This window comes from Symphalangus syndactylus, chromosome 11 (genome assembly GCF_028878055.3).
Source record: "Symphalangus syndactylus isolate Jambi chromosome 11, NHGRI_mSymSyn1-v2.1_pri, whole genome shotgun sequence".
NCBI lineage: Eukaryota > Metazoa > Chordata > Mammalia > Primates > Hylobatidae > Symphalangus > Symphalangus syndactylus.
The window spans coordinates 23960350-23985012 of NC_072433.2; the positions used below are offsets into that span (position 1 = coordinate 23960350).

General features: G+C 40.5%; 1 protein-coding gene across 10 annotated transcripts in view; it reads right to left on the reverse strand.

Moving 5' to 3' along the window:
* NFAT5 (nuclear factor of activated T cells 5) overlaps window positions 1-24663 on the reverse strand; it is a 131171-nt gene that overhangs the window by 9815 nt on the left and 96693 nt on the right. For 7 of the 10 annotated variants that reach the window (XM_055297766.2, XM_055297764.2, XM_055297770.2 and 4 more), the window contains 4 exons: window positions 17450-17582; window positions 9806-9889; window positions 3946-4094; window positions 467-2954 (listed from right to left, as the gene is read on the reverse strand). In XM_055297766.2, the coding sequence (XP_055153741.1) occupies window positions 467-2954; window positions 3946-4094; window positions 9806-9889; window positions 17450-17582 (2854 nt within the window). The remainder of the gene's footprint in view (window positions 1-466; window positions 2955-3945; window positions 4095-9805; window positions 9890-17449; window positions 17583-24663) is intronic. The other 3 variants (XM_055297765.2, XM_063611551.1, XM_055297775.2) reach the window with 1 other exon arrangement.

Below are 24663 nucleotides of genomic sequence, written 5' to 3' on the forward strand. Positions count from 1 at the left end.
ATTTAATCCTCCCCAAATCCATGTAAAGTATGTAATATTATCACCATTTTAAATGAGAGAATTGAGACCCATAAAAGCCAAATAACTTGTACAAGATCTCATAGTGTATAGGTGATAGAGTTCTAACTACAATCTGTACTCTTAAAACAACTGTACGGGACAGGTGCAGCGGCTCACGCCTGTAATCCCAGCACTTTGGGAGGCCGAGGCCAGCGAATCACTTGAGGTCAAAAATTCAACACCAGCCTGGCCAACACGGTGAAACCCCGCCTCTAACAAAAATACAAAAATTAGCCAGGAGTGGTTGTGCACACGTGTAATCCCAGCTGCTTGGGAGGCTGAGGCAGGAGAATCACCTGAACCTGGGAGGCAGAGGGTGCAATGAGCTGAGATCGTACCACTGCACTCTGCTTCCTTCTAGTAATAATAATGACCAATTAAGTAATGAAAAATTAGAGTTTCTTACTATTTTGAATGCCAAATAAGAACATTCCTGATGTCTGCTGAGATGAGCCAGGAGAATTCTGTAGTTGGTTCATTGTGCCTCCTGCTGTGTTGTGAAATAAAGTAGCCTGTGATTGAGGCGAAGATGTGGCCCCTTGAATTCCAGGCATGTTGTTCTGAGGCGAATAAAGAGGAGACTGTTGCATATCTTGTTGATTTATACTGGTCTGCAAGGCAGACATGGATGCTGGAGATAAGAAGAGTGTTACTTGCTGCTCTTGAGAACTAGGTGACCCTTGTACCAACTGAATCTGAGGAGAGCTATGGAACAAGGGGGTCTGTGATGATTCCGACTGGGTAGGACCTGGGTTCTGAAGTGAGGAAACTGTGGACTGACTCTGAAATTGCATGGGCTGTTGCTCTTGATTCATTGGGGCCATGTTACTTTGTTGGTGAAAAATTGACTGGTTCTGTTGCTCCTGATTAGCCATTGGATTTTGATTTGGGTTGAATATCATGTTTGGTGGTGGTTGCTTTGGAGACGCCATTGTAGCCATGGTATTCTGATTACTGAATAAAATGCTCTGTTGTTGTTGTTGCTGCTGCTGCTGCTGCTGTTGCTGCTGCTGCTGCTGCTCCTGGGATGGAGAGTTACTCTGCATGGCAACTATTGAGTGCTGTGACTGGAACATGGTTCCTTGTTGGCTTTGAGGCATTGGATTAGGTGGAAGGGAGCCCAGGGACACCTGAGGCTGAAATAAACCCTGCTGGGGGGGTTGTGCCTGTTCTTGGGAAAGCATAGGCGTCTGGATGTGTGATATTGGAGCTTGCTGTTGGAAAGCAGCTTGTTGTTCAGTGTTTGATGTTGACTGAAGTGGAGAAATTGAGTTCGGTGCTGCAAAAAATGCTTCCTGGGCTACTGTGTTAGTCTGAAGATTATTCATGGGACTCTGGGAAAGAAATATGTTGGTTGACTGCTGGTCTTGAGGAACTGAAGAGCCCTGTAACACAGCAATGGTACTTTGAGAGTGAAACATCGGAGGCTGCATTTGTTCAGAGGAGGTTGTAGAAGTCTGACTGTGGACAATAGGATTTGGACTATGAAAGAGAGAACCTTGAGTTTCCTGGGAAATGTTCTGAGCATCGGCAATAGGATTTTGAGGATGAAAAAGTTGGGCCTGTGAATGAGAAGACTGCTGCAAAAAATTTCCAGATTGAAGTGACATCATCTCATTCCCTTGCTGGAATAAACCATTACCTTGTTGTTGGGTACCACTATTCTGAACACTCATCATACTTTTTGTGGATGAAAAAAGGTTAACTTGAGGTTGATTGTCCCCACTATGTTGCATTTGGACCATGGTCTGAAAGACACTGTTCTGAATCTGTTTTGCTTGTGTTCCAGTTTCTTCTCCATCTCCTGAACTTGATGTCTGAAACATGGTAGTGCCAGGGGTTGCAACCTGCTGTGTGGTAGTTGTAGAAGTTTCATTTCCAGAAACTGCAGGAGGAGAAGAAAACAATTCACACTGCATTTGCATATCCTCATTGGTAGACAATGCACTCATCATGTGAGAAGTCTGCTGGTAAACTGGCGATTGCTGAAGGTTTCCATTTGCTGAAGCAGTTGAAGGGAATAACTCTGACTGAATCTGAGCAGCTGCCTGGCAGATACTCTGTTGCATCTCCATCACCATTGCGGCTGAAGATTCCATCACTTGCTGTTGCTGCTGCTGCTGCTGTTGATTAGATAACGTGTTTTCAGACTGTGGGTGAACACTTTCAGCTCTTCCAGGTAATAAATTATCTGGTCTGGTATGGACTGTTGGCTCTGTTGAGGAAAACATTCCAGGGCTTACACCACTCTGAATTTGACTGACTTGTTGAAAAATATCTGCACTAAGCTGCTCTTGAACATTCTCATTACCATCTGGAGCAGAAAATAAAACTGAAGATAACTGTTGCTGTGCCTCTAAAACTTGTTGGACCAAGTCAACACTTCCACTGCTGCCACCAGCAGTACTGCCTGTAAAACTCCCTGCTTGCAGCTGCTGAATAGTATTCTGAAGCTGACTCACACTATTTGGTGACGGAAAAATATTTGATGAAATCTGCTGCTGTAAAGTCTGTGCTTGTTCTTGTAGTGGTGACTGCTGCTGTTGTTGTGACGCCTCAGTCAGTTGTGACAAATTAACCACTGTGCCATCTGACTGTAATACCTCTCTAGACTGAGTTTCTCTTGTCTGAAACTGTGTAGCCTGCTGCAATAGTGCATCGCTGTTGGGCAGCTGACTAGAAGCAGAAACTGCTGGAAAAGTACCAGGCTGTGAGATGTCCTGGGTTTGAATAGTTGTCAGGGTCTCTGGATTGTATGCCTTGGGCTGAATCTGCTGCTGTTTTTCATTTTCAGAAGGTAGGTGGGAAGATGATGGTGATGAAAAAGAGCCATTTCCTGCTATGTTTGAGATGTTTTCTAATGTTTGCTGAGTTGATCCAACTGACTTTGTAGCCTAAAAAATAAAAATCCCCAAATATTATGAATATATAAACATTAAACAAGTTTGTAACATACATCAAAAATCTCCATTGTTCTAAAAATATATGCAGGACCAGTTTTCTACTCTATATTATTATCATTTAGAAAACAGGTACAGGACTACAATTCTCCATAACATGATGTCTCATTTTCCTTGGGATATATTTTTTAAAAGTGTGACAAGCAAAGATAGTCAAACAAGGGAGTAGAATAATTGGCTATTGATATGCTTAGGTGAATTAAGGGTAATCAGAACACACTAATTTTATGGTTGATGAAGAGCAGGTATCCCTATCTCAATTTTGTGGCTCCTCAGTAATAATACAAGGGAGAAGACAAGTAAAAAAAAGAAAGTTATGGGAAAAGACTGGGAAAAAAATAAAAACATCTCTAATTCTGAAAATGTTAAAATTAGTACTTTCATTAATATCTCATATAACATATTAATTCCTCCCTTGTCAAAATGTATATTGGAAGTCACTTTGTGGGCAATTTTTTTTTTTTTTTTTTTTTTTTTTTTTTTGAGATGGAGTCTCGCTCTTTCGCCCAGGCTGGAGTGCAGTGGCGCGATCTCGGCTCACTGCAGGCTCCGCCCCCCGGGGTTCACGCCATTCTCCTGCCTCAGCCTCCCGCGTAGCTGGGACTACAGGCGCCCGCTACCTCACCCGGCTAATTTTTTGTATTTTTAGTAGAGACGGGGTTTCACCGTGTTAGCCAGGATGGTCTCGATCTCCTGACCTCGTGATTCGCCCGCCTCGGCCTCCCAAAGTGCTGGGATTACAGGCGTGAGCCACCGCGCCCGGCCTTTGTGGGCAATTTTGCTGAAGTATAAAGCATTCCCTCTTTACAGCAAAATTCATTAAGTGCATCCAAAGTAAAAACAGTGTGAAAAAAATAGGAAAAGTAAAAGACAGCAATTTTTATATAGGGGGTTAGAAGTTGTAACACTAGTCAATACAGCTTACCTTAAAAATAGTGGAAGATCTTTTTTCTGCTGTTACTTCCATTGGAGTAACATCTTCACTCTTAATCATACTGCTTGGTATGAGTGGAGTCATCAGGGCATTAGAGATAATATTTACCTTATCTAAATTGCATCCAGTAGTTTTCATTGCTGCATACACACACACAAAAAGAAAAGTTTAAAATCACAAAATTTACCAACTATTTCATTCTAAAATTTGTTGATTATTAGCCATGATTTAAATGTCTATTTTTTTGATGCTACAATGGTAGCATGAGATACAAAACTGGTATATTAAGATGTATCTTCCCTTTTATGAAGTGCATTGGCTGGAGGAATTCTGGAATGAGCCTGGAACTATAGCTTAAATATTAATAATAAGCTTAGGCAGCTCAATTACCAAGCTATATTCCCCAAGACCGTTCCAAGTGCCTTGAATCATACTACCCAACCTGACCAGAGTATATTATAGGATACAGCTTAAAAATCTCCAGGAGGATAAAGCTACTCAATTACAACCACTACACTCTCCTCTTAGCATTTAGCTATCTGACAATATAAAGTCTCAGAACTTCTTAAGGACGATGAGATTGTCAGAGTACTTCTTTCTTAAACTAAGTTCAAGCTTCTCATTAGAAAATACCACCCAGTGATTAATAAATTTTGCTTTTCTAAATTAAAAGAAAACTAAATTAATTAGAAAACTTGAATATGACAAGTTGACACACGGACACAATTCTCTTTTAGACTGGACTTTAAACATCTTTTTTTTTTTTTTTTCTTCCAGAACTAAGGGCTATTTTAGGTTTACAAACCAAATTTCCCAAGCAAAATGAAAAATTATTTCCCACCTCCTACTACCTCCATTTTCAGGAGTAGTTAGTTCTAGATTTATACCTAGAGGCAACATATAGCAAGATTCTACCACTTCACTATATCTACCTTTTCCCCTTGATTGCTTTTCTTTCTTCTTTTTTGTCTACTTGAGTCCGCAGTGGCACTCAGTGGTACCTACTGCTATTGCTAATGACAGTCTTCTGAGTTGAGCACATAGCCAAATACTGATTTAAAAGTTTACTACCACTTGGAGGTTCTATGGAAAGAGTCTTCAGAAAGCATAGCTGTTAAATTTCTTAATTTGATATCGAGAAGAAATCCTGGCTATAAAGCAGCTTTTAAAGTGGCACATGGTATATAAGTTGGATAGCTCCCTTCATAAATTTTTGTTGTTGTTGTTAGTCAATATGCTGCTGAAAGGCCAAGTGTGGTGGCTCATGCCTGTAATCCCAGCACTTTGGGAGGCCAAGGCAGGCGGATCACTTGAGGCCAGGAGTTCGAGACCAGCCTGGCCAACATGGTGAAACTCTGTCTCTACTAAAAATACAAAAATTAGCAGGGCATGGTGGCACATGCCTGTAAATCCCAGCTACTTGGGAGGCTGAGGCACAAGAATTGCTTGAATCCAGGAGGAGGAGGTTGCAGTGAGCCGAGATTGCTCTACTGTACTGCAGGCTGGGCAACAGAGCAAGATTGTCTCAAAAAAAAAAAAAAAAAAAAAAACTGCTGAAAGTAAATATTTTCATCTAAAAATATTTTCAATTTTCCTGTCTTACTTCAACTTGCCTCACAGCCATTTGGCTAAAAACCTAATTCCTATGAAAACTGATTATTTTGACAGAGGGGAAAGTGCTCATTTAACTTTTGACATTCCATGTTTTATTATTCTACCTAAGTAGTTTGAGAAATGAATCATTTATTCATGAGTTCTTTGGACCTATTTTCACCTAAATTCTAATACCAATACAATTCCCCTAACAACCAGATTTTTATTATTTTATTTTTATTTTATTTTATTTTATTTTATTTTATTTTATTTATTTGAGACAGGGTCTCTCTCTGTTGGTGGGAGTGCAGTGGTACAATCAGGCCTCACTGCAACCTACACCTCCTGGGCTCAGGCAATCCTCCCACCTCAGTCTCACAAGTAGCTGGGACTACAGGCACACACCACCATGCCTGACTAATTTTTAAAATTTTTTTGTAGAAACAAGAGTCTCATTACGTTGCCTAGGCTGGTCTCGAACTCCTGAGCTCAAGTGATCCTCCTCGCTAGGCCTCCCAAAGTGCTGAGATTATAGGCGTGAGCCACCGCACTCGGCCTACAACCTAATTTTGACTGAGACAAAAACTTCAGATCATGCACAGGGCAGGCATTTAAAAGTAATCTAAGAATATCCCATAGAACATTTTGAAAAACCATTAGTGTTATCTTAAGTTGATCCTGTAATAGTCAACGACTATTCTTGCTTTTGAATTCCATTAGATCATAAGCTCTGTGAAGGCAGATGTTGTTATCACCTGTTGCACAGTAGGTAATCAACAAATGTTTACTGAATGAAGAAAATAATTAATCTTACTTTAGCTTTATCACTGTCAATTTAGTTTGTGTAGATTGTTTGGTTAATCCTATAAAAATACAAATATGGGCCAGGTGCATTGGCTCATGCCTGTAATCCCAGCAATTTGGGAGGCAGAGGCAGGTGGACCACGAGGTCAGGAGTTCGCCAGCCTGACCAACATGGTGAAACCCCGTCTCTACTAAAAAAACAAAAAAAGTAAAAATAAAAAAAAGCCTGGCGTGGTAGAGGGCACCTGTAACCTCAGCCTCTGGAATCCAGGAGGCGGAGGTCAGAGGTTGCAGTAAGCCGAGACCATGCCACTGCACTCCAGCCTGGGCAACAAAGCAAGACTCCACCTCAAATAATAATAATAATAATAAATAAAAATAAAAATATACAGTCTGTATTTTTCTTTTGAAAAATATTCATTCATTCATTCATTCATTTATTTACTCACTCATTCATTCAATTAGAGACAGGGTCTCACTCTGTTACCCAGGCTGGAGTGAGTACCGGCAGCCTCAAACTCCTGGGTTCAAGTGATCCTCCCACCTCAGTCTCCTGAGTAGTTGGGATTATAGGCACTAGCCACTGTACCTGGCTTATATTTTTATTAATAGTAGTTTTGATCTAAAAATTTCCATGTTTACAGACAAGATTATATTATAATTCAATTAGAAATTACATATAAATAAATATATCACCTATACAGTTACTGCTTAACAGATCTACAATTTTTCTTAAAATGTATTTACATAGTAATGCTTATTATCTTCTCCGCCTTTCTGGAAAGTGAGACTAGGTAGAGAAAGTTGAGCAAGAGTCTTTTACCTATATCCTCAGTTGACCACTGACAAGTATGTCTACTGGTAAAGACAAACAGTAAAAGGACATTTAGTCTAATGCTCATGCAAAGACATAAGTCTTTCTACGGCCATATGCACAAAGGTCACAAAGGTTAATTTTATTTATGTTCCAATCCTTTTTTTTTTTTTTTTTTTTTTCAGAGTCTTGCTCTATTGCCCAAGCTAGAGTGCAGTGGCTCAATCTGGGCTCACTACAACCTTCGCCTCCTGGATTCAAGCGATTCTCCTGTCTCAGCCTCCCAACTAGCTAGTATTACAGGCACACACCACCACGCCCGGCTAATTTTTTTATTTTTAGTACAGACAGGGTTTTGCCATGTTGGCCAGGTAGGTCTCAAACTCCTGACCTCAGGTGATCCACTGTCTTGGCCTCCCAAAGTGCTGGGATTACAGGTGTGAGTCACTGCATCTGGCCTTGTTCCAATTTTATTTAAGTCTAGTCCCACCAAAAACAGTCCAAAATGTCTCCAGGCCAGACATTAAGTTTGTCAGATATGTTCCATCTTGTTAATTTAATAATAATCTAGTCAACTTCAATTTATTAGTACATTATAAATGAAAATATCAGATTACTTTTTTTCTCCTCCTAAGAATTAATTTGCTCTAAGAACATCAAGCTGGTGTCAATGCATTACAATCTAACACTTTCATTTTTTCTCAAGTGATCTCTATTTACCGAACAATTTCTCAAATGTGATTTATATATATTTTTTTGAGGTGGAGTTTTACTATGTCGCCCAGGCTGAAGTGCAGTGGCATGATCTCGGCTCACTGCAATCCCCGCCTCCCAGCTTCGAGCAATTCTTCTGCCCAATCTCCCAAGCAGCTGGGATTACAGGCACGCACCACCATGCCCAGCTAAATTTTGTATTTTTAGTAGAGATGAGGTTTCACCATGTTGGCCAGGCTGGTCTCAAACTCCTGACCTCAGGTGATCCACCCACCTCAGCCCCACAAAGTGCTGGAATTATAGGTGTGAGCCACTGTGCCCAGCCTGATTTAAATTTTTTATCAAAAAGGTATATAAACAAACCAAATTTCTGCTTTGTTTTTGAGAGTCTTGTTCCTTTGCCCATGCTGGAGTGCAGTGGTACGATCACAGCTCAATGCAGCTTCGACCTCTTCAGATCAAGTAATCCTCCTACCTCAGTCTCATGAATAGCTAGGATGATAAGTGCATGCCACCATGCCTGGTTAATGTTTTTAATTTTTTTTTTTTTTTTTTTTTGAGACCGAGTCCCACTCTGTTGCCCAGGCTGGAGAGTAGTGGCACAATCTCGGCTCACTGCAACCTCCACCTCCCAGGTTCAAGTGATTCTCTTGCCTCAGACTCCAGAGTAGCTGGGATTACAGGCACACATCACCATACCAGGCTAATTTTTTTTGTATTTTTGGTGGAGATGGGGTTTCGCTATGTTGACCAGGCTGGTCTCCAACTCCTGACCTCAGATGATCTGCCAAGCTCAGCCTCCCAAAGTGTTGAGATTAAAGGCATGAGCCACCGCGTCTGGCCAATTTTTTTTTTTTTTTTTGAGATAGGAGTTTCGCTCTTGTTGCCCAGACTGGAGTGTGGTGGCACGATCTCGGCTCACGGCAACCTCCGCTTCCTGAGTTCAAGCGATTCTCCTGCCTCAGCTTCCCAAGTAGCTGGGATTACAGGCATACACCACCATGCCTGGCTAATTTTGTATTTTTAGTAGAGAATGGGCTTCTCCATGTTGGTCAGGCTGGTCTTGAATGCCTGACCTCAGGTGATCCGCCCACCTCGGCCTCCCAAATTGCTGGGATTACAGGCGTGAGTCACTGTGCCTGGCCTGTTTTAATTTTTTGGAGAGACAAGAAATCTTCTCACTGTGCTGCCCATATCTGTTCAGCAATAACTACAGATGATGCATTTAATTATTAGCCAATGGATATTTATCATCTCAAATTTCTGGACTCATGTTATCTTCCTACCTTGGCCTCCGAAAGTGCTGGGACTATAGGTGTGACCCACTGTGCCTGGCCTTATTTCACTTTTTTTTTTTTTAAGACAGGGTCTAGCTCTGTCGCCCAGGCTGGAGTACAGTGGCATGACCTTGGCTCACTGCAACCTCTGCCTCCCAGATTAAAGAGATTCTCCTGACTCAGCCTCCCGAGCAGCTGGGACTATGGGCACCTGCCACCACCCCGGGCTAATTTTTGTATTTTTAGTAGAGACAGGGTTTCACCATGTTGGCCAGGCATGTCTTGAAGTCCTGACCTCAAATGATCCACCTGCCTCAGCCTCCCAAAGTGCTGGGATTATAGGCATGAACCACTGTGCCCAGCCTCATATACTTTTAATATTGGGGAATTAAAAAAAAAAACAAAACTCCTCCACTCCAATATACTTAAAAAAAAAAAAATATATATATATATATAAACATATTCAGCAAGAAAAATATCGAATGGGAAGTCTCTACATTTAGTAAAGTTAAACACATATTTATTTTACAATATGGAAGATACCCTGCAAAGTATTGTTAAGTACCTAAGAGAAAACAAAATAGTAGGATGTGCTAGAGAAAACATACACAGCACCCAATTACGATTTTTAGAAGAATTTACTTGTTACCTTTCATGGCCTCTTCAAAAGAGCAAGGTCTTGCTGGACTAGAGATTTCCTTCTTCACATTTACATTCAAAGCACCAGCTGCTGCTATTAAAAAAAGATTAATGTATTTATCTACATTTACTCATCCTAAAAACCTTATATCTTAAATTTTTTAACTAGAATATCTTGTCACAAAGTATCATTTAATTATTTGTTAAGCAGAAATTCTAGTTGAGGTAAATTTCTATCCTCTAAATTCTCCAATCTCCAAGTGGGCAGAGCATGCGATCACTTAGCAAAACAAAACCAGGCCGGGTGTAGTGGCTCACGTCTGTAATCCCAGCACTTTGGGAAGCCAAGGTGGGTGATCACTTGAGGTCAGGAGTTCAAGACCAGCCTGACCAACATGGTGAAACCCTACCTTTTTTTTGCGACAGAGTCTCGCTCTGTTGCCCAGGCTGGAGTGCAGTGGCGCGATCTTGGCTCACTGCAACCTCTGCCTCCTGGGTTCCAGCGATTCTCTGCCTCAGCCTCCTGAGTAGCTGGGATTACAGGTGCCCGCCACCACTCCCAGCTAATTTTTTTGTATTTTTAGTAGAGACAGGGTTTCACCATCTTGACCAGGCTGGTCTTGAACTCCTGACCTCGTGATCCACCTGCCTTGGCCTCCCAAAGTGCTGGGATTACAGGTGTGAGCCACCATGCCCAGCCAATTTTTTTTTTTTTTTTGAGTCAGAGTCTCGCTAGGTCACCCAGGAGTGCGGTGGTATGATCTTGGCTCACTGCAACCTCCACCTCCTGGGTTCAAGCGATTCTCCTGCCTCAGCCTCTTGAGTAGCTGGGATTTCAGGTGCACGCCACCATGCCAGGCTATTTATTTATTTATTTATTTGAGATGGAGCTTCACTCTTGTTACCCAGGCTGGAGTGCAATGGTGCAGTCTCAGCTCACTGCAACCTCCACCTCCCGGGTTTAAGGGATTCTCATGCCTCAGCCTCCCGAGTAGCTGGGACTACAGGCGCACACCATCATACCTGGGTAATTTTTGTATTTACAGTACAGATGGGGTTTCACCATGTTGGCCAGGCGGGTCTCAAACTCCTGACCTAAGGCAATCTGCCCACCTTGGCTTCCCAAAGTGCTGGGATTACAGGCGTGAGCCACCGCACTGGCTGCCAGGCTAATTTTTGTGTTTTTAGTAGAGATGGGGTTTCACCGTGTTGGCCAAGCTGGTCTCAAACTTCTGACTTTAAGTGATCTCCCCGCCTTGGCCTCCCAAAGTGCTGGGATTACAGGCTTGAGTGCCCAGCCTACTGTAACAAATTTAAACTATAAATTTAATGTGCCTAAGAATATAAATCAGTTTTAAAAAATAAAGTTTAATAAATTACAAATAAATTGGTTCTTGCTTCAAATGATTATATATTTTATTTGAATATATTTTATTTTTTCCTTTGAGACAGGGTCTGGGGCTCTGTCACCCAGGCTGGAGTGCAGTGGCATGGTAATGGCTCACTGCACTTCCACCTCCCAGGCTCAAGCCATCACCCATCTCAGCCTCCTGAGTAGCTGGAACTACAGGCACATGCCACCACACCAGGCTAATTTTTATATTTTTGGTAGAAATGGTGTTCCGCAATGTTGCCCAGGTTGGTCTCAAACTGCTGAGCTCAAGCAATCTGCCCACCTAAAATGCCCAAACTGCTGGGATTACAAGCGTGAACCACCGTGCTTGGCCTTAATTTCTACTTTTCTTTTTTCTTTTGAGACGGAGTTTTGCTCTTGTTGCCCAGGCTGGAGTGCAGTGGCACGATCTCAGCTCACTGCAACCTCCGCCTCCAGGGTTCAAGCGATTCTCCTGCCTTAGCCTCCCGAGTAGCTGGAATTACAGGCATGCCCCACCGCACCCTGCTAATTTTGCATTTTTAGTAGAGATGGGGTTTCTCCATGTTGGTCAGGCTGGTCTCTAACTTTTGACCTCAGGTGATCTGCCCACCTCGGTCTCCCAAAGTGCTGGGATTCCATGCGTGAGCCACCACGCCCGGGCAATTTCTATTTTTCAATATATTTATTTTATATTTTCTAACATGTCAAATGATAGTTATAACGAAAATAAATAGAGAAATCTGTACACATCTCCTGAAAATGAAGTTAAATAATTTATCTTAGTATGCTTCACAGTAGGTCCAACAAATGATTTATAGGCAACTGAATGGAAAAAAAATACACATAAAATATTTATGCATGACATTAATTCTAATAACAATAGATTTAAAAATATAAACTAATCCTTGAAAAAAATTTAAATTTCTACTTTTAAATCATGTTATTAGTTATTTTTAAATTCTTATTATTCTTTTTTTGAGACAAGGTCTTGCTCTGTTGTCCAGCCTGGAGTACACTGGCATGATCACGGCTTACTGCAGCCTCAATCTCTCAGGCTCAAGCGATCTCTCACCTCAGCCTCCCGAGTAGCTCGGACTACAGGCACATGCCACCACACCTAGCTTAGTATTATTTTTTCTTTGTAGGGATGGGGCGGGGGGTCTCACTATATCGTCCAGGCTGGTCTCAAACTCTTGGGCTCAACTGATCCTCTTGCCTCGGCCTCCTGAAGAGTCAGGACCACAAATTTGAGCCACCTCACCCAGCCAGTAATTTCTTTTTAGAAAAAAAAAAAATATATGTTAAATATTACATCCCATTTCTTATAGAAATCACCACTGTGGAGTTACAGCAAATAATATCTAGTGTGATTTCTGTGTCTGAATAGGCTGAAGGAAAAAAAAAATTAAGATGTTTTAATGGCTAAGCAAAGCTTCAGAGACTATCAATAATACAAAGGTTTTATGACTCTGAAAAGTATCTAAGTGCCTGAGAGAATACACATTTTGATTTGGGGCAGTATGGCCCCACTGGGTGTTAGAAGTTCTGTACCTGGAAGAATGTGTGGAACTAGAATATGTTCACTTGAGCCTTTGCCTTGACCCTACCTTTAGACCATGTAACAGGCACCCAGGATCCCTTTAGACCATGTAACAGGCACCTAGATTTTCTTTTCTTTCTTTTTCTTTTTTTGAGACAGAGTCTTGCTCTGTTGCCCAGACTGGAGTACAGTGGCGCGATCTCGGCTTACTGCAAGCTCTGCCTCCTGGGTTCATGCCATTCTCCTGCCTCAGCCTTCCGAGTAGCTGGGACTACAGGCGCTTGCTACCACACCTGGCTAATTTTTTGTATTTTTTTAGTAGAGACGGGGTTTCACTGTGTTAGCCAGGATGGTCTCGATCTCCTGACCTCGTGATCTGCCCGCCTTGGCCTCCCAAAGTGCTGGGATTACAGGCGTGAGCCACCGCGCCCGGCCAATCCCTAGATTTTCTGTACAACTATCCTAGATTTTGTGAGCACTCAGGCATATTAGGTGGAAGCACTGGTTAAGGTATCAAAGGCTTCCAAGTATAAGATGGAGCCAAAAAGTGGCAAAAGAAGGGTAGCAGGCAGGGATGCTCTCTCCTCATGCTACCATAGCCCAGCTTAGAACACAAAGCAATTTGAAAATTCTAAATTTAAATTTAGCCTTTCAGGTTGTTATGAGGGTATTTTGGTCAAAATAAGATAGGAGGTATTTCACTTAATGATTTGTTAGTTTCATTTATAACTTTTAAGTATTTCAACGAATAGTATTAACAGTTACCACTTCTACTCCAACTCGTAAATATTAGGATGGACCTTGTTTTGGCTGCTATAATAATACACTATCGAGTAATCAAATATTTAACAATAGTCCCTAAATGAATCACAACAGCTATTAGTTTGTCCTACTGAGATAGGCCAAATTCTCTGTGCCCAAGTTTTCCTGAAATCATATTCTCTCTCATGGCTTCCAAGACACTTCTCATGGGCACTTGAAAAGATTATCACATTTCATAAAATACAAAAAAGTAAAATTGTGGCTCATGCCTGTAATCCCAATACTTTGGGAGGCTGAGGCAAGCGGATCACTTGAGGTCAGGAGTTAGAGACCAGCCTGGCCAACATGGTGAAACCCTGTCTCTACTAAAAATACAAAAATTAGCCAGGTGTGGTGGTGGGCACCTGTAGTCCCAGCTACTTCAGAGGCTGTAGCAGGAGAATTGCCTGAACCTGGGAGGTGGAGGTTGCAGTGAGCCAAGATCACGCCATTGCACTCCAGCCTGGGCGACAGAGTAAGATTTCATCTCAAACAAAAACAAAAACAAGAACAAAAAAACGAAAATTGCAGGAAGACTAATTAGCTGTATCATAGAGGCAGAAGCTAAGGCATTAGATTGTATTACAAAGTTTACATACCTTATATTTACTCAAACAAGGTTTTCTAAGAGTGATTGCTATCTGTAACATACAAAATATGCTGGGGGAAAACTTGAAAGAGCAAACATACATTCTTAGGCAATTGCCTAAGAATGGCCAAAATTAAGCAATTAGTATAGCCTTTGAAGTAGAATATTTAAAAGTTGTATATTCAGCAATTTATCAAAGGGCAATTTCTAATAATTAGCATTTATCACTAAGAAATGAGGATTCTTAGTGTTGATGCTAAGTACTTCAAAGTCCTGAAGTCTCATATCAGTAAAAACAAAGAAACAAGTGAAGACAAGAAAATCTCAGTGTTTTCAGGATAGCAAAACCTTTAAGGCTATTCCCTGACATAAACTCCTTTCCCTTCCAACACAACTGATGCAGAAGCTCATCAGGAAACAAATCCTATGTATTAATTATACCATCTTTCTTCTCACGTTTGTGCAAGCTCCTGCAAAACATTAAATGTCAATATTTAGTAACTAACAGTTACTAAAATGCTTTAACTATCATTAATTTTCTTTCCTTTTTTTTTTTTTTTGAGACGGAGTCTCGCTCTGTCACCCAGGCTGGAGTACACTGGCGCAATCTCAGCTCACTGCAAGCTCTGCCCCCCAGGTTCACGCCATTCTCCTGCCTTAGCCTCCCGAGTAGCTGGGACTACAGGTACCCACCACCATGCCTGGCTAATTTTTTTGTATTTTTAGTAGAGACAGGGTTTCACTGTGTTAGCCAGGATGGTCTCGATCTCCTGACCTCGTGATCCACCTGCCTTGGCCTCCCAAAGTGCTGGCTGGGATTACAGGCATGAGCCACCATGCCCAGACAACTATTATTAATTTTATATCAAATGTCCTTAGATGTTTGAGGCCTTCCTAGAAAGGAAACAATAAAATATTTGGTCTTTGAGAATAAGCCAATCTTCTTTCTCCTATTTTTGTTGAAGCCAGGATGTTATTTCTAAACTTTGCCTTTTTGGTCCAAAGTTTTCAAACATGATCTTTAATTCGGAGACAAATATCAAGGTTATTTATTTATTTATTTTTTGACAAAGTCTCACTCTGTTGCCCAGGCTAGAGTACAGTGGTGTGATCTTGGCTCACTGCAAACTCCACCTCCCAAGTACAAGAGATTCTCCTGTCTCAGCCTCCCACATAGCTGGGTAAACAGGTGCCACCACCACGCCTGGCTAATTTTTGTATTTTTAGTAGAGAGGGGGTTTCACCATGTTGACCAGGCTGGTTTTGAATTCCTGGCCTTAAGTGATTCGCCCACCTCAGCCTCCCAAAGTGCTAGGATTACAGGCGTGAGCCACCACGCCAGGCCTTCAAGGGGGTATTTTAACAGTGCTGTACTGTGGCATACCTTTTGTAACAAATTAGTAGAAAATAATGTTGCAAAATTCAGATACGATTAAAAATAAAATAGGAGGCTGGGAGTGGTGGCTCACGCCTGTAATCCCAGCACTTTGGGAGGCCGAGGCGGGCAGATCACCTGAGGTCAGGAGTTTGAGACCAGCCTGGCCAACATGGCAAAACCCTGTCTCTACTAACAAAAATTAGCCATGCGTGGTGGTGCATGCCTGTAGTGCCAGCTACTCATGAGAGGCTGAGGTAGGAGAATCGCTTGAACCTGGGAGGCAGAGGTTGCAATGACCCAGGATCACGCTACCGCACCCCAGCCTGGGCAACACAAGACTCCATCTCAAAAAGAAAAGAAAAGAGAATAGGGAATAGAAAAATTAAGTGATAGAAAGCAATTAACTTAAACTAGTTGTAATTCTGTCCTAGCTACTGTTTTCTTCACTTTTTGATGCCAGGGCTTTCTTTCTCTGCCCCTTTCTTTACCTTCTACCTCACTGGATCTTGAACTATATGGAAATAACATACTAATAAACTACAGATAGAGAAGAACTGCTAATTCTGAAGTATGCTTGAGACTGGACTGAACTGAACCAATGGTAAACATGGCAGAAGCCAAGCCTAGGTCAATGGAGCATGCAAAGAGTTTCCATTTCCAAAATGTTCTCCCATTTCTGCCAAAAGGAGGCTTTTTTCTTTTCTCAGGCATCTAAATGAATGCAGGCAAATACTTGTGAGACACTTCATAAACAGGTGTCTTCTAAACTTTTAACATTTTAGGGTTGGACGTGGTGGCTCATGCCTGTAATCCCAGCACTTTGGGAGGCCGAGGCAGGTGGATCACAAGGTCAGGAATTTGAGACCAGCCTGGCTAACATGGTGAAACCTCGTTTCTACTAAAAAAACAAAAATTAGCTGGGCGTGGTGGTGCACGCCTGTAGTACCAGCTACTCGGGAGGCTGAGGCAGGAGAATAGCTTGAACCCAGGAGGCGGAGGTTGCAGTGAGCCAAGATTGCGCCATTGCACTCTAGCCTGGGTGACACAGCGAGACTCCGTCTCCCACCCACATGCAAAAAAAAAAAAAAAAATTAGTTCCTCTCATTTCTAAAATATCAGGTTTTCGTTTTGTTTTGTTTTCTGTTTTTGAGACAGTCTCACTCTATCGCCCAGGCTGGAGTGCAATGGCACAATCTCAGCTCACGGAAACCTTTACCTCCCAGGTTCAAGCAATTCTCCTTCCTCAGCCTCCCCAGCAGCTGGGATTACAAGCGCCCATCACCACACCTAGCTAATTTTTTTTTTTGTATTTTTAGTAGAGACAGGGTTTCACCACGTTGGCCAGCCTCATCTCAAACCCCTGACCTCAGCTGATCCACCCGCCTTGACCTCCCAAAGTGCTGAGATTACAGGTGTGCGTCACCACACTCAGCCTAAAATATCGTTTTAACCCAACCACTTAAAGTTATATTTAAAATATTTATCAGGTATTATGGGGCAATATAGAAAGAAAAAAAAAATTTCACCATCAGTCTTTGGGATTTTTTATTTTATCACTTGTCACTCTAGTTTATCTCTTCTCTCTCTCAAAATGTACCCTATAAACCAGCCAAGCTAAACTGTTAGCAATTTCCCAAAGTTGTCACTTTCACGTTTCTGCACATAAGCGGTAGTCAATGCATGGAAATTCTTATGGAAGAGTAACCTGTAAGATAGCTTCAGAGAATCTGACTTCAGAGCATTGCTGGCTTTTATTATTATAGTATAAGGTAGAAATGATTCCTTAACATAAGAGTAAAAGCAGTATTTGGTGGCTGTCTTCTTAGAAAATAATGTCATTTCCAAAAGAAACTAACATCAATTCATCTTAGTGAGCAACTTTCTTTTTGGTTGGCTAGTCATCTTCATATTCTTTCAAAAAACTGGAAATTAATTATTTGTTTTAGTTCTGAATTTTTCATTTTGACATACCTGGGTCTGGAGTGTAAGTGAATGGTTGAACATCATGAGATCTTCCAGCATTTGTCACTACATATATTCCCACTGACACAGGCAAAGTTATATGTTGGTCATGATAGGGGGGAACCTTCACAATAAGATGATTCTGATGTAAAGAAAAGCACAAGAGTTGGAAAAGAAGCAATACTTATATTTAAAATTTTAAATTAAGTATATTTCCTGTTAGCTGTAAAGTTTAAAAAGTGATTTAAAAAAAAAAAAGAATGCATTTTAAAGCTCAGGTTCACAGACATCAGGATATTAATCTTAACACTGCTTTTAAGGTAAAATCCAAGTGTTTTACAATGGCTTACAAGGTCAAGATCCCTGCCCTGTCAACTTCATCTTATTCCTGCTCTTCTAGCTCACTATACTGCAGCCACACTGACCTCGGTCCCTTCTTTTAACATACTAAACTCGGTTTTACCTCAGATTCTCTGTACTTGTTATTCTCTTCAATTGCAATATTCTTCCTTCACCTCCTCAAATGGTGAGTTCCTAACCCATTATCAGGTCAGATACATATGTCACCTCAGAGAAGCCTTCCCTGATCATCCTATTTAAAGCAAAACCCTTCCCCAACCTTATAACATAATCTTGTTTATTTCCATAACAGCACTTATCATCACCCCTGAAATTACCCTATTTGCTTGTTTTTTGGTCTCTCTCCAAACACAAGAATGTATGTAAGCTCCATGAGGATCTAGGCTGTTTTGTTCTTCACTCTGTCTCACTTGTAAAGAATAGTACCTTACATAAGGTACATATTGAATAAAAGAATGAATAAATTATTAGAAAAAAAATATGCCCACCAAGGGCAAAGTCAGTTACCATACGTTCTGTACAACCTCAATGTGAGATGTATTTCACAATGCAGTTCACTACTCCTAACAACATAATTCTCATTTTAAGTCAAACTGGGTTCAGTTTATCCACATCTCAGTAAACCAAAGATGTTTTTAGTTGGAATAGTGGCAGAAGCATCCTTATAAGAGAAAGGCAGAGTTCATAAATGTTTCACCAGTACTTACTCAAGGGGACTATATCTTCTTAGAGGGTAATATGAGCCATATTCAACTTTTTTTCTTCTTCCCTAGTAGATTATTATAATGGTAAGGGATATCATAGGGTAGTGATTATGCTTTTTTACTAATGATCTGATTTGCAGGAGGCCGAAGCTGACAGCTGAGAGTGATCTGAGTTTGATGACATTTAAAATTTAGTTAGACTATATAGTTCGTTGACTCAGTTGAATAGAAAAAATGGGACAAATGAGATCAAGGTCAAGGTTTCACCATTTCTGAGAATTTAATTTGTTTCTCAGCCATCTTAAAACACTCTTTGAAATACAGTCACATTATAAATAAAGAACTAGGCCGGGTGTGGTGGCTCACGTCTGTAATCCCAACATTTTGGGAGGCCGAGGTGGGCAGATCACCTGAGGTCAGGAGTTTGAGAACAGCCTGGTTAACATGGTGAAACCCTGTTTCTACTAAAAATACAAAAAATTAGCAGGCCCTGGTGGCACATGCCTGTAATCCCAGCTACTCAGGAGGCTAAGGCAGAAGAATCACTTGAACCCGGGGGGTGAAGGTTGAGGTGAGCCAAGAGTGCTGTCATTGCACTCCAGCCTGGGCAACAAGAGCACAACTCTGTCTCAAAAAAAAAAAAAAAAAAACTAGCTTCTAATTTACGGCATTAACAGAATGCCCCCTCACTTAGCCATCTCAAAAAAACCATTCTTTTCAACTAGGTGGAAAAACATGTACAAATATGCATACACATCCACAGTTATGAGGCAGGAGCTAAATCTGAACACATACAAGGTCATAAAAAATGCACTGGTATTGATCTAACTTCTAAGAAACAGAGTTACTGAATCTTGTCTACCCTCATTTTTACTCTGTTGTTTAAACACTACAACTATGTCACAGAAACAGTCTACCTAGAGTTAAGGAGATGGGTGAATGAACAGCTTGTGAGAGCTTCCACTCTTAAAATTATTTGGCAAACTCCATAATTCAAACTATTCTTTTGAATAAAAACTTGTTTCTTGGTGATTAGTAACAGGATTGGTGTCTACAAATCAGATGCATATTTTATCAAAATACTTTTACTCCACTTGCTTTGGAGAGTATATTTAAGTAAAACTAATTTTGGAACCTTTTAAAAAACAAATGAACCTATTTTGCTACTAATTCTTCAAACTTCCTCAATCTGAATCTAGAAATTCTACAACTGATCTGAATTAAAAATTAGGTAAACTGTGACTAGTGATCAAAAGCTATTTTTAATACTCTCATAAATTAGAATCAATTAACTATCACTGAGCTAGGGATACAGTACATACAAAACATGCAAAGGGTTGGGAGGCTTTGGGAGCAGGTATAATGCTCTTTGGGATAAAAAGAGGAAAACAATTGAATTTTAATTTCTTAGAAAAATCTGCTTAGATTCAAATAACTTTTTCCCTAGCAGATAATCTTTTTCAGAGTGTACCAGCAATGGTGCTAGGTATCTTTCGCTCTTCCATGAGATACTTTTTATTTTGTCACATTAATTTTACAGTTGGGAATATATATAATTAGACTTGACCAAAGACCCATTACAAAATTACTCTTAGAACCGATTTGAAAAACATAACCTCTAAGCTTTCAAGTCTTTGTTTAGTCTAGTTCTTCCCACAAATTCTTCTGAGGATCTTTTTTTTGTACTTCTTTCAAGAATTTTCTTTCCACATTTATGCCATCTTCCCCTGAGCTATCCTTTTATGTATATTTGTATATAGAGATTGAATATCCCTTTATATATATTTTAATAGGTAATTAATGTTATATATAACTCATCTACAGTTGCTAAAAGGAAATAGATATAATGAACGACCATGTACCCATCATATTTGGTACACATGAGCATGAGGTATACTATGGACCAGAAGAGCCAAATATTGAACAAAGTATTGTTTTTCTAGACTTCATTAGTGTTAATATTTATAATACTATATATATATATATATATATATATTTTTTTTTTTTTTTTGAGACGGAGTTTCACTCTTGCTGCCCAGGCTGGAGTGCAATGGCGTGATCTCAGCTCACTGCAACCTCCACCTCCTGGGTTCAAGTGATTCTCTTGCCTCAGCCTCCTAAGTAGCTGGGATTACAGGCATACGCCACCACACCCAGCAAATTTTTGTATTTTTAGTAGAAATGGGGTTTCACCATACTGTCTAGGCTGGTCGCAAACTCCTGACCTCAGGTGATCCACCCACCTCGGCCTCCCAAACTTCTGGGATTATAGGCATGAGCCACACGCCTTGCAATATTTATAATATAACAGAAAAAGCGTAATACCTGACGAATTGATTTTGGGTTTGCAACTGAATGGCTATTATAATCTTTCACAATTGCAATTTGTGAAATTATCTTTAAACGGTGTTTTCTACTATACCATCTGCTGGGTATTTTTAAATATTGTAGAGATTCCCTTTCAACTTTTTTTGTGTAGGCCTAATATTTCTTTACTGCTCACATCCAAAGTGTCTTTTCTCTTTTTTTTGTTTGAGACAGGGTCTCACTGTCACCCATGTGGAAGTGCAGTGGCGGAATCAGGGCTCACTGCAGACTCAACTTCCTGGGCTCAGGTGATTCTCTGACCTCAGCCTCCCAAGTAGCTGGAACTATATGCGTGTGCCACCATACCCGGCTATGTTTTAAATTTTTTGTAGAGATGGGATCTCACTATGTTGCCCAGGCTGGTCTTAAACTCCCAGCTTCAAGCAATCCTCCTGCCTCTACCTCCCAAAGTGCTGGGATTATAGGTATGAGTCACCATGCCCAGCCTCAACACATTTTCTTCCCCCTAAATGTTTACTTTGTGGGTTTTCTTCCTTTAATATAATCTCTAGAATCAATTCTCTAGGATCTCAGCTCTGATTCCACTCAAGGGCTTCCAAGAAAACCCCTTTAAAAAAAAAACATAAAACCTCTCTCTGAAAAAGATAAAAATGAACAAAACCACAGAATTAATGACAGATTATATTATGATTTAGTTTGTTTACATACTTGCTTGCAAAAACCCCAGGACCTCTAGATATAGTCACCAAATAAGGATATAATTCCTTTCCATTCCACCACATGTCTTATTTTTATGATTATTCTTCTTTAATCTACTGTAGCTGGCATAACTGCCCTGAAAAAAAGTGTTTTAAAAATATAACTACCCCATGCCTCAAAAGGAAAGAGAGAGAGAGAAAGAAAAATGGAGGTAGGGAGGGAGGATAACTTATGAATATAAAGTTCTATACAAAATAGCAAGTTAATACTATAATTTGTTGGGGCTATGTCATTGATATTTTGTATAATTTATAAGGCAAGTCTCTTTATCTTCAGAAATAGTCTCCTTATCTATAAATCTTTATCATAAGAATAACAATCATAATAGAGCATTACGAGGAAGGGAGTCTACATTAATCTAACCAATTTGTCAAGAAACAAAACATGTTCATAGCATACAAAAGTACTGCATGAATAAATTAAGTTTCAGTTAAGATTACAACTCTATGTATTTAAAGACCTGGCTGAAATTAGGGTTTGAAGTATCCTCAGAAAGAACAATTGAACCTTACTTAGACCACACAGTCACCCATTTTTTTCTTCAAGGTGAATAAAATGAACTAATAAGTTTTTCTTGTGTATCTATTAAGTGTTTGGTATTACAAGGAACACAGAAGAATTGTAATACATTGCCTCTAACCTCCAAGAGTACTCCAGAGGAAGCTATTGTTGGTTCAAGGGAGTGGAGATGGTCTGATCAAATAATATGAGAAATAATAAAATGCTAGAGTCAGAGTAGTCTCAAATAATCTAATGAAAGTGCTTATCTTACAGATCAGAAAACTGGGGCACAAAAGTGATTTGTCTTACTTAGTTAACACAGACTGCTAATGACAAAGCAGGTATTAGAACTTCAATTAAGACTAGTCTGACTATAAACCCTAGGAGATATTGCCCAATGGTCTGTGTGACAAAGGAATGTCTGTTAAGTCCCACTATCTCTTTTCCACAACATGTAGTAGCATAAGGCCAGAGGAAAACTTGCCACATAGCATTTATCTAGATATATAGGAATCTCCACACTATACGATATTGTCTAGGAAATAATTAACTTTACCCAGAGAGAGTTCTGGTCTTTACCTCTGGCTGCGAGGAGGTAATCTCTAGGTTCCTACAATGTCTTGTGTGACAGTGATATTTACTTGAGAGCTTTGGTCACTGGATAGTCTAACAATGTGATTTATAACAGAGGCTTTGGAACAAACCATATCAATTCTAATTTTGTGGAAGTGAAGACCAAAGGTAGCTGCATGGGCGGTATATAATCAGCTCTGAAATAATAACTCTGGACACCAAAGGCTTGGGTGAGCTTCCCTGGTTGGTAATTCTCTGCATATTGTTATCACACATTGCTATGCCAAGATGGTAATGTCTTCCTGAGGATGACAGAAGGTTGGTGCCTGGGACACTCCGAGACCTTGTGTTATGCATCTCTCCCTTTAGCTGATTCTGATTTCTATCCTTTTGTTGTAGAACTATAGGTACTAGGCCAGGCACAGTGGTTCACACCTGTAATCCCAGCACTTTGGGAGGCCAAGGCAGGCGGATCATGAGGTCAGGAGATGGAGACCATCCTGGCCAACGTGGTGAAACCCTGTCTCTTCTAAAAATACAAAAATTAGCTGGACATGGTGGCACGTGCCTGTAGTCCCAGTTACTCAGGATGCTGAGACAGGAGAATTGCTTGAACCAGGGAGTCAGAGGTTGCAGTGAGCTGAAATCGCGCCACTGTACACCAGCCTGGCGACAGAGCAAGACTGTCTCAAAACAACAACAACAACAACAAAACTACAGGCACTAAGTACAGCACTTCCCAGAGTTCTGTGAATTGTTCTAGGAAGTTATCAAATCCAAGGGGACAGTAGGAAAACCACTGTTTGAGCCACTCATTCAAAAAAAGAGGGTGGCCTGGGGACCTTTGAACTTGCGTCTGGTGCATGAAGTGGGAGCAGTCTTGGCTGTGCCCTGAGCCTTAAGTCTGGCAATATATTGGATATATGTTTTAAATTTTATTAGGTTTTTAAACATACACAAAGGAATAAAAAACAAATTTTAAAACGACAAGGAAATTATAAACTTTTTGGATAAAGTGGCTATAGATTGTCTAATTTTTGCCTCTTCTATTTCTCTACCTTCTGTCACGTGCTCTTTTCTTTCCCCATCAGCTTCTTACACTAAATTTTAGGCTTTGGGTAATTTACACATTAGCTTCTTCCTGTTTCTCTCTTCTTTCTCTGTCTCCAGTCTACACCTGTAAATACTACCTCTTCTCAGGCCGGGTGCGGTGGCTCAAGCCTGTAATCCCAGCACTTTGGGAGGCCGAGGTGGGCGGATCACAAGGTCAGGAGATCGAGACCATCCTGGCTAACACGGTGAAACCCCATCTCTACTAAAAATACAAAAAAAAATTAGCCGGGCATGTTGGCAGGCGCCTGTAGTCCCAGCTACTTGGGAGGCTGAGGCAGGAGAATGGCGTGAACCCGGGAGGTGGAGCTTGCAGTGAGCCGAGATTGCGCCACTGCACTCCAGCCAGGGGGACAGAGAAAGACTCCGTCTCAAAAAAAAAAAAAAAAAAAAAAAAATACTACCTCTTCTCCATGTGCCTTCCAACTTGCTTATAAATTTGGCCTTCTGTTAGTCTCAATTTCTAGGGGTTTGGTCCTGTCTGCTCTAAATACTAATTCCTAAGTCAGGTCTTGATCCTTGTTTTCAAGTTTTCATTGTTATTTGGAAAACAATACATGGTGAGGTCCTACAAATACAGACTCTTTAATATCAGTGTGATGAGTGCTTCTAAACATAAGAAGGCTTAACAAATATAAAGCACCTGAAACATAACAGATTCTCAATAAATATTGGTTTCCCTTTTATTGAACTATATAGTGGATTAAGACCTCAGAGAAAATAAATATCAGGAAAGAAAGATTTTGTTTATTAACAATGGAAACATTTGTTAATGATCCTAACTTTTTAAAATAGAGGCGGTCATGTTTACCATTAGGAAAATAATTCTATTTCAGTTAAAGAAACTCAAGAAAGAAACTTTAAATGATTCGTATCAATCCCATAGGA